General features: G+C 56.9%; 1 protein-coding gene across 1 annotated transcript; it reads left to right on the top strand.

Annotated features, from left to right (window-relative positions):
• Nucleotides 1–1,001: 1,001 nt before the first annotated feature.
• On the top strand, nucleotides 1,002–7,889 carry TYSND1 (trypsin domain containing 1). The gene is made up of 4 exons (XM_032312396.1): nucleotides 1,002–2,348; nucleotides 4,028–4,158; nucleotides 5,433–5,618; nucleotides 7,082–7,889. The coding sequence occupies exons 1-4, from the start codon at nucleotides 1,168–1,170 to the stop codon at nucleotides 7,297–7,299; spliced, it is 1,716 nt and encodes a 571-aa protein (XP_032168287.1). The 5' UTR covers nucleotides 1,002–1,167; the 3' UTR covers nucleotides 7,300–7,889.
• The last annotated feature ends 2,065 nt before the right edge of the window (nucleotides 7,890–9,954 follow it).

The raw sequence follows: 9,954 nt of genomic DNA, 5'->3' as shown, positions 1-9,954 counted from the left end.
TATGATGGGTCATTTAACTTTCTCCAGCAGGCTTATTGGATAAAACATCATTAGTTTTATCCGGAAATTGAGGCAAAAAGATTATGTAATTTAAGTAGTAATTGAATCATCTTTGTTAATGCTTGCATAAATAATGCACTACAGTCTTCCAGGCTGCTGCCTGACCTGTGTGTGTGTGGTGGGGGGGGGGGGGGGGCGATAAAAGAATGCTGTCTTGTGACATAAAATTCAAATTTCAGTTTCCATAAGGAAACTTCTACTGGAGCACAGCCATCCATTCCCTCAGGTTTTGCCTACTACAGCTGCAGACTTGGGCGTTGGAGAGTTTATGGTCCCCAACTGCTGTTCACTGAGGCTCTGGCCCTTTACTGAAAGTGTGTTGGGCCCCTAACCTAGATACATCCTAGGTGGTGGTTATAAACATATGGGAAAAGTGCACACTGCAAAGTACAGGGTGGTAGAATTGAAAATTTTTACTTCAGTTACTGTTCATAGTTTTAAAGGGCAATTTTACTTTGCGCAAACCCAGTTTTCACCCGTTTTGTCTCAGGCTTTGGCATCAAAAGCTTCCTAGATGTAGTCCTGTGAGCTGCGTTTCAATTTCAATTAGTAATTTCAAATTACTAATTCGGCCAAAGGGCCAAGGATTTCCTTGCGCTTATCAAGCCCGGGGCCAGAGGCCGCTGGTTTAGACCTGAGCGGATACTCAGGTCCTATCACTGCCTGGACAAGTCTAGCCACGTCAGCCCTCATTTCTATTCTTTTTCTTGCAGCCCAACGAACAGCAAAGGTACTCTGTCTTGCCCAAACCCCGTCTCTCGGTAAAACCACACGCCGTCCACTCTCCCAGAGTTTAACCTCCTGGACTGCTCCGGCCCCTCGGTGGCACAGGAACCCAGAACCAACGAGTCGGGGGCGGGGGCGGGGGCGGGGAAAGGGACGGGGTCAGCCTGGGCAGCCAATCAGAGCCCGGCCCGAGCCCAGCCAATGGGGGCGGGCAAGTTGGGGCTTAGCCAATCGGGTCCGACGAGGAAGGCTGGAGTCCGTGTTTGCAGGTCTCGCTTGGCCCTTTGGGTGACGCTGAGTGGGAGCCGCGCGGGGCCCGACCGGGGATCTCTGTCTCTCCGTCGTTCCTCTGGAAACCCAGTGTGCATCGTTCTGGAGGCCATGGCGCGGCAGTGGGGGCCCTCCATGAGGGCGGCTGAGAAAGCGGGTTGCGTGGTGAGCGCCTCCCGGGCTGGGCAGGCCGAGGCGGACTCGTGGAGCTGCAGCGGAGTGATCCTGAGCCGCGGCCCGGACCTGGTGCTGTGCCACGGGGGCATCTTCACCCCCTTCCTGCGGGCCGGGAGCGCGGCGTTGACCACGGCCGGCGCCTCCTTCCTGCCCAGCGACAGTTGCGATGACGACCTGCGCCTGCACGTGCAGTGGGGTCCGGCAGCCGCGAGCCCCGCAGGCCGCGCGGAGAGGGGCCGTCCCGGCTTGTGCACGCCCCAATGCGCCGGCCCGGAGCCCGACCCGCCGGCCCGACCCCGCGGGCGGCTCCTACAGCCCCCGCGGCCCGCCGAGTTGCTACTGCTGCTGAGCTGCCCGGCCTTCCGAGCCCACTTCGCGCGCCTCTTCGGGGGCGAGGCGGCCGAGCAGTGGCGCTTCGCGAACGCGGCGCCGGACGACGAGGTGTCGGAGGAGGAGGAGGAGGACCAGCTGAGAGCGCTGGGATGGTTCGCGCTGCTGCGCGTGCGGCCCGAGCCGGAGGAAGAGGAGGAGGCGGCGGCGGCGGAGGAGAGCAGGCCGGCCATGGCCGTGGCGCCTCTCGGGGCCGTGCCCAAGGGCGCGCCGCTGCTGGCCTGCGGCTCCCCGTTCGGGGCCTTCTGCCCGGACATCTTCCTCAACACGCTCAGCCGCGGCGTGCTCAGCAACGCCACCGGCCCGCTGCTGCTCACCGACGCGCGCTGCCTGCCGGGCACCGAGGGCGGCGGCGTGTTCGCGGCACGGCCCGCGGGGGCTCTCGTAGCGCTGGTGGCCGCGCCCCTCTGCTGGAAAGCCCGCGAGTGGGTGGGCCTCACGCTGCTCTGCGCTGCCGCCCCTCTCCTGCGCGCCGCCCGAGCCGCACTCGGCCGCTTGGGTCCAGGCCCCCGCGCCCTGGCCGCCCTCCTGCCGCAGGAAATGGGCGCGCCGTGGGGCCTGCCTCTCCGAGACCCCGGCCCCCCGTGGGCGGCTGCGGCCGTGCTGGTGGAGTGCGGCACCGTCTGGGGCTCCGGAGTGGCCGTGGCGCCCCGCCTCGTGGTGACCTGCCGACATGTGGCCCCTCGGGAGGCGTCCAGGGTGCTGGTGCGCGCCACGCCCCCTAAGTAAGGCCCGCAAAGTTGCCCCAACTCTAACCGCCCCGGGGGTCTCGGATCGTAACTCTGAGGATAATGGAGGCCTTCTGGCGTCATGCTGATGCTTTGACGGCGTAACGCGGTCAGAGACCTGAGGCCCTGCGCTCATCCTCGGCGTTCACAACCTTAATGTAGGGCGTTCGGGGCCTCCTCCTTGGCAGGGGGTGAGCGGGGCTTGAGCAAAAAAAAAAAAAAAAAAATGTCAGGCAGCTGTGGATTGGGGGGGCAGGGCGGAGTCTCAGTATCCCTGGCTGGGCGGGCGTCTCTGAGCACCCTCTCCCAGCTTGAATTCCTTCTGAACTCTGCTGTCTCATAGCTTTGGATGGTGACTTCCCCACCCTGTTTTGTCTCCCCTGAGAGGGGTGGTGAGGTCTCAGAGGCCCAGAATGCTGCCTTTCTGGGGTCAGGAGAGGAGCCTCTTAATCTTACTTGATCGCTATCTTAGATCTTAAGCAGAACTTCCCATCCCGGTAAAAATTACATGTGTGGAGTTACACCTAGTTAGAATGTGGGATTGGGGCGGAGCCCACAGACGCACTGGAACAATCTTTGGATGATCCTGGCAGCCAGGTTTGGACTTTAGTCACTTCCATCTCTGCAGGGAAAGGGCCCTTGGCCTTCTTTCCTATCTTTTGCCTGGTAGCAGGGACAGCAGCCTTAGCTTCCTGGCTTAGTTTCTAGGATGCGGTCTGTTTCTGGGACCTCCCAGGTGCCAGACTTAGGCAAGAGCAGAGCACTATTGCATCTTTTTGTTAATGCCTGAGGTTCTGTACCCGGCTCAGCCCAGCCTTGCAGCCCAGGCCTTTCCAAATCCCTCTACTGAATTTCCAGGGTTAACCCCTCCCCTCCACCCCCGGCAGCCGGCAGGACAGCCATGGCGCTATAAGGAAGAGGGTAATGAGGATTTCCAGCAGGAGTGGTGTCCACTCCCCCTCCCCTGACAACACACACACTTGTTTCTGGGGAGCCCATGGGGTCTGCTGGAAGCTTTTCCTGCAGTGTAGGACGGGGGCCCCTCTGTGATCCCAGGCAAGCCAGTCTATGCTGCCTCTCCCTGAGTTGACTTGTAAAGTCTTGGAACACAGTCTGGGACACACTGAGAGCAGAGATGTGCTAGGGTGTATGTATGTATGTAAACAGGGACACAGCGTTGAAATCCTACGCCTGCCCCACCAACTGGCAGGATTGTTTTCCTGCAATGAGACCGTGAAGGAAAACACTGGGAATGTGTGCCCTGGCTTCTGCCACTTAACCGTGTGACCTTGAGGAAGTTACTCAACCTCTCTGGGCCTCAGATGTGCCATTTCAAATGGCGGTAACACCAGCGCCTGGTTCTTAGGGCTTCGATGGGAACTAAATGAAATGGGGTGCACAGAGCATTAACACGTGAGCCGGCCCACAGCGCTCTCCAGGTGTCAGGGCTTAGGAATATGGTGAGAGGCAGGGAGCTTACATAGAAGTGTGAAGCTTATGTTTGGAAGTATCCCAGGATGGCCGAGGGGTGTGCCCAGAGATGCCTGCCTGGCACATGTCAGGGCCACCCGTTAACCCCCAAGTGCATGACTTCTAGAGTCACTGTCATCCCCTTGCTTCCTCCCAGCGCTGAAGGGTCAGAAAGCTAGCACTCACTTTGTTTCCCTTGCTCCTAGGAGTGCCACAATCTGGGGACGTGTGGTGTTTGCCACCCAGGAGACCTGTCCCTATGACATAGCACTAGTGAGCTTGGAGGAGGACCTACACGATGTCCCCCTGCCGGTACTGGCTGAGCATTTCCAAGAAGGTAAAGGACAGGGTGCCCTATGGTCTGTGGCGGACCTCAGGAAGCAAAGTGCTGGGCACTCGAACCCTCTAGATCGTGGGCCTGGTTCCCTAGGCGGGCTCCCTGCCTCGCCCTTGACAGAATGATGACGGTGGCAGGAGTCTGGGATGAAGTCAGCCTGCCTTGAGCACTCTGGCTGGGTTGCTCTTGGAGGTTTCCCTGCTTGTGCCCAGCATGCGTCAGGTCCTAGGCACGGTGGGGGTGTGTGTGTTGGGGGCGGGTGGTGGGGTCCCCATGAAGGGTAAGGCACACCTTTTTTTTCCCCCTGAGGCCCTGCAGCGGTGTCCTGTGGAGGGGCTGAGCTTGGGGGCTCCTTATAACGTCGCAGGCCTGCCAGAGCGCTGTTCTGCTTTTGAGGCCCCAGTGGCGTGGCACACTGCCTGGGGAGTGCCTGAGGTCTCCAAGTGGGCATCTCCTCTGCCACTTGCTAGCCCTATGTCCTTGGACAGGCAACTCCTTATTCTCTGCCTCAGTTTCCACATCTGGAAAATGGGGATAATGTTCCCTGCTTCTGGGCACTGTGAGGTGTGGGTGAGACATTGCCTGTAAAGCAATTAGCTGCATTTGCCATGCACGAGCACTTGGTAAAGGAAGTTACTGGCAGGTTCTTGGTCATCGTCATGACCATCTTTTTTTTTTTTTCACTTGATCTTAGCCAAAAGGCCGAGAAGCGATGACCACTTTTTTTTTTTTTTTTTTTTTTAACCAAGAGACTTCTTAGGAGGAGATGGGTATTAATGTCACAAACATTTATTTTTATTATTTTTTTAGGGTTTTATTTATCTGTTTGTCAGAGAGAGAGATCACAAGCGGGGGAAGTGGCAGGGAGAAGGAGAAACAGGCTCCCCATGGAGCAGGGAGCCTGATGGAGGGCTTGATCCCACGACCCCGGGATCATGACCTGAGCTGAAGGAAGATGCTTCACCCACACAAACATTTATTGAGCACAGGGCTGGGTACCAGGGACCCTGAAAAGCAGCTCCCCGGTCCAGCAGGGACATGAGGGCCGGAGAACAGCCTGATGTCAGGAACAAGTGGTGAGCAGGTGCGGAGAGCTCAGTGGATGTCCTGGCTTCTTCCCGTAGGGACCTGGGGCCGACTCCCTGGAGGCGGGAGTATCTGAGCAGCAGGGCAGCTTTGGGACTTTGGAGAGGGCAGGGAGCAGGATGGGGAGCGTGTGAGTTCTGTCAGACAGAGGCGACTCCCTGCCTTCGCCCTCCTTTCTCCCCGGGCAGGAGAAGCTGTCAGCGTGGTGGGCTTCGGCATCTTCGGGCAGGCTTGTGGGCCCTCGGTGACCTCAGGCATCCTGTCCGCTGTGGTGCGGGTGGACGGCAGACCAGTGATGCTCCAGACCACCTGTGCCGTGCATGGCGGCTCCAGCGGGGGACCCCTCTTCTCCGCCCGCACAGGAGACCTCCTGGGTAAGCAGCCCCTTTGCCCTCTCCCAGCCTTGCCCTTGCTGGAGCCTCAGTGCCATCTAGTAAGTGCTGGGCATCCTGCCCTGGGAGCCACCCTTGGCCTGGGACGTTGGTGGGCCTGATGCCCAAGAGGTAGTGAGCCAAAGTTGCCAGGCGCTTGTGCGCTCGAGGGTGGAGAGGGACAGAGGCTGAGCAGGGAGGGAAGAGATCTGAGTACCGGTTCCTTCTCTGCCACTAAGCCACCCTGTCACCTCAGATAAGTCCCCACACCTCATTGGATCTGTGACACTCAGGAATTGGATTAGTCCAAGAGTCACAGGTCAAGTGAATGAGTACGGGAGTAAAGACAGCAGGGAATGGAATGTCAGGGGTGACGCGGGGGTGAACGGAACCCCACTCCAGCACCCCACGGCCTCCTGACACAGGACTGTGGGGTTAATATGGCCCAATTCTGCAGCTATTCGCTAGCAACTGTGACCCTTTTTCTTTTTTTAATATGTGGTTGTTAAATCTTTCCATTTTAAAATTTTGGTAATAAAAAACAAAATAATACATCCATTTAAAAAAAAAAAAGCCAACTGTGAGCACATGTGGACCCCTCCACCTGCACGCCGGCACCAGGACCCCTGCGGTGCTTCCCCTTCCCTTACTTCTGAGGTCATGAGGAACCTCATGCTGTGCTAGCTAGTGGGAGTGGAATCTCTTGCTTCTTCAGCTGTGGAACACATAGTACTGGTGGAATCCCTACCTCACAGCCCCGCGAGAAACAGATTGACCAGTTAGAGCACAGTGTTGAAGTGCTGATGGTTCTTTTTGTCTTGAGCCTTTACGTATCCCAGCAAAACACTTTTTCCCCAAATTTCTTAGGCATTTGCCCACAGTCTGTTGCCCACTGTAGAGCAGCCTGCAGACAGCATCTTAGCCAAGTGATGGAGGTTAGCTAGCATCACAGACGTGCTGACAGACATCCTCCATCTCCCAGCGGGTCGCCCGGAGAAGGGCACGGGATGGTATTCCCAAGCACGTCAGACCTCATACTTACCGTGAGGAAACACTGGGTGACCCCAGTGTGAGGGACCTTCTGCGGAACAGTTGACCTATGCTCCTCTAAGCGTCTAGGCCACCAACAGTGGGGAAAGACTGGAACTGATGCAGATTGGAGAAGACTCTAGAGACAGGAGCCAGAGGCTGCCGGGGCCCTGGATTGCATCTGGGAGCAGAGAAAGTTCTCATGGAATCACCGGCGACATCTGAACGTGTCTTGTATTTCAGTCATGACCATTGCTCCAAGGTGACTTTCCTAGTTCTGAGGACCGTTTTTGCAGTGACCTGAGAAGCTGAGGGGCAGGCAGGGACTGTACTGTTCTGGCAAGGCTCCAGGCTGGGGATGGGCCTCAGCTCCCATTCGTACGTCCATCCGTCTATCCCGCGGCTCACACCCCCTTTCCTCTTTGACCCTTCCACAGGCATCGTGGCCAGCAACACCAGGGACAATAACACAGGGGCCACCTATCCTCACCTGAACTTCAGCATTCCCGTCTCGGCGCTGCAGCCGGCCCTGTGGTGGTACAGGCAGACGGGGGACCTGGACGGCCTCCGCCAGCTGGACGGTGCCACGGAGCCCGTGAAGGTGGTGTGGCGGCTACAGCGGCCCCTGACCGAGGCCCCGCGGAGCAAGCTGTGAGGCAGCGTCAGGTCTCTGGAGAGAAGAGCCCCTGTTTTACACCACAGCGAGGAGCGGCCTTGGGATGCGGACAGGGCGCACCCTCCCAACCTTGTTCAGCTCTGGAATTGGGACCAGACCCCATGGGTCTCCAACCTGGCAGCCTTTTTCGGGGTGCCCCTTTGGGCCCTCACCTCAGTCTGCCCACCGGCACTAGACTTAGCTGTGTTATTTCTCCTTCTGGGGAGCCCCGTGCGGGCACATAACAGCCCTGGTCCTGAGAGATGGAGGCCAGCGGAGGGCAGGGCCAGCCCCGGCTTTGCGTCTGTTCCCTGTCTCCTGACGGCTGCTGGCCGCCAGAGCAGCGATGTTACTTAGAAACCCTCGGCAGAGAGGCCGGCCCTGACCGTCTTTCTGGATCTGCTGCATCCCTAGGTGGAGTCCCTGAAGGTTAGGATTCGTGGGTCTTCGTAAGTCGGGTGTCGCTGACCTCCAGCGGCACTCCACCACAGTGCCTTTACTTTCCCGCCCATAAAATGGGCCTCAGGAATCTCATGGGGGTAGAATGTGTCTCGCTGAGGGTTGGGAATAAAGAGGATGTCTAGGAGAAACTCTGCTTCTATATATCAGGTTCTTTTTTCTTCTTCGTTGTTGCAAAAGTTGAATTGGGAAGAGGAAACCACCAGGCACAGAAATACACCTTTTCTGTCCTGCCTTCTTGGCGGGGCTGTGAGCTCGGGGGATACTCTCATGCCAGATGGGCCTGGCCTCAGGCCACGGTGCCAGTCAGCGCTGTTCTGGGCTCGTAGCTCCCGGAAGGTGGCAGTCTTGGCCGGGCAGTAAGGGCTTCCAGAGCAGCCAGGATGCATCCAGGCCTGTACTAGGCCCTGAGGGTGGGTTGGGGAGTTCAAGGTATGAAGGAGACCATGGCAGCCCCAAGAAGCTAAGACCAGCCTTGCAAGTCAAGAACATGTACTGCATATCCAGGGTCCTGCATGTGTCCCCCCTCAAGAAATGACTGTGAGGTCATTGACAGGTTGAATGCCATTGTGGGGGTGGTGACTGGGGGACTAACTCTAAGCCAAGAGAATCGCCGGGAATACTTCGTTTCCAGCATCTGCCTGTTGCGTGTCAACTGGACAACGAAAACTCCTGCGATGGTTGTTCTCCTCTTCACAGCTTCAGAATGGTCCAAGACCAAAGTTAGCTTGAGAGAAACCCCATAGTAAAGTAGTGGCAGCAGGGGATGAGGGCTGGGGGCTGACTTAGCTGGGGGCGGGAGGGGAACATTCCTTCCAGTGGGTATCAAGGAGCTTGGCATTCTGGGGAGACTGGTGTGTCAGCCCATGAGTGCGATGGGCTGTGTCCTAGGGCCTTAGGGAGAGGGGATCAGGTAAGGTCTCCTCGAGGTGTCTTAGGAGCTGAAGGCTGCGAGGAAAGTAGGTCTTCACGTGATGGCCTGGACACAGGCAGGGTGTTCCAGTTGGAGAGCAGCAGGAACTGGGACAAGGAAGTGTGAGCCGTGTGTGTTCTGGGCAGTGCTAAGTGGAGGGGAATTGGAAAGGAGCAGGATGGTGGGCTGGGGAACCAGCCCCACAGGGCCAGGTCGGGGAGAAGATGGGTGAAGTAGGACGGGTAGGCATGGAGGAGACCAAGTGATGGGACAGGAGCCGGGACAAAGCCGAGAGAGAAAGGGAAGATGCGCCTGCGTTTCTGAGGAGGACAGTAATACAGCTGATGAGTTTGGGGGCAAGATGTTTCCTCGGGATGTGTGGGACCTCAAGTGGAGAAGTACAGTGGGCTGTTGAGTAAGTAGATGAGTCGGGATAAAGCAGGACCCTCCCCCCACCCCCAGCTCAGCGGCTTCAGACAATAGAAGTTTATGTGGGGTCAAAAATAGCAGACCGGACCAGCCAGGAAGGGAAGGGGGCTCTGGTGCAGGGGTGGTCAAGGGACTGAGGCTCCTTCCCTCTGGTCCCGCAGAGTCCTCTGCCATGTCCTCTCCAACTGGCGAGTGGAAGGGGAAAGAGACAGATCTAGTCCTGCTTTTTCTTCTACTTTTTTTTTTTTTTTTTAAGATTTTGGGGTCCCTGGGTGGCTCAGTGGGTTAAAGCCTCTACCTTCAGCTTGGGTCATGATCCCAGGGTCCTGGGATCGAGCCCCACATCGGGCTCTCTGCTCAGCAGGGAGCCTGCTTTCTCCTCTCTCTCTGCCTGCCTCTCTGCCTACTTGTGATTTCTGTCTGTCAAATAAATAAAATCTTTTAAAAAAAAAAGATTTTATTTATTTATTTGAGCAAGAAAGAGTATGAGCCCTGGGGAGGAACAGAGGGAGAGGGAGAAGCAGACTCCTCTGAGCAGGGAGCCTGATGCAGGACACAATCCCAAGACCCTGAGATCATGACCCAAGCCCAAGGCAGATGCTTCACCAACTGAGCCCCAGGTGCCCCAATTCCTACTGCTTTTTAAAAAAAAAAAATAATAATAATTTTATTTTGAAACAATTTAACATGCAGAAAGGTTGCAAGAATTCACAGACGCCCTTCACCTAGACACCCCATTCCACTTTTGCCAAATGCCCCTGTGATGTTCTTTGTAATAAAAAGGTTTGATTTGGGATAATGAATTACACCCACTTACCATGGCTTTGATTCCCTCCTTTGCCTGGAGCACTTCC

This window comes from Mustela erminea, chromosome 14 (assembly GCF_009829155.1).
Source record: "Mustela erminea isolate mMusErm1 chromosome 14, mMusErm1.Pri, whole genome shotgun sequence".
NCBI lineage: Eukaryota > Metazoa > Chordata > Mammalia > Carnivora > Mustelidae > Mustela > Mustela erminea.
This window is presented reverse-complemented; position numbering and strand designations above follow the sequence as displayed.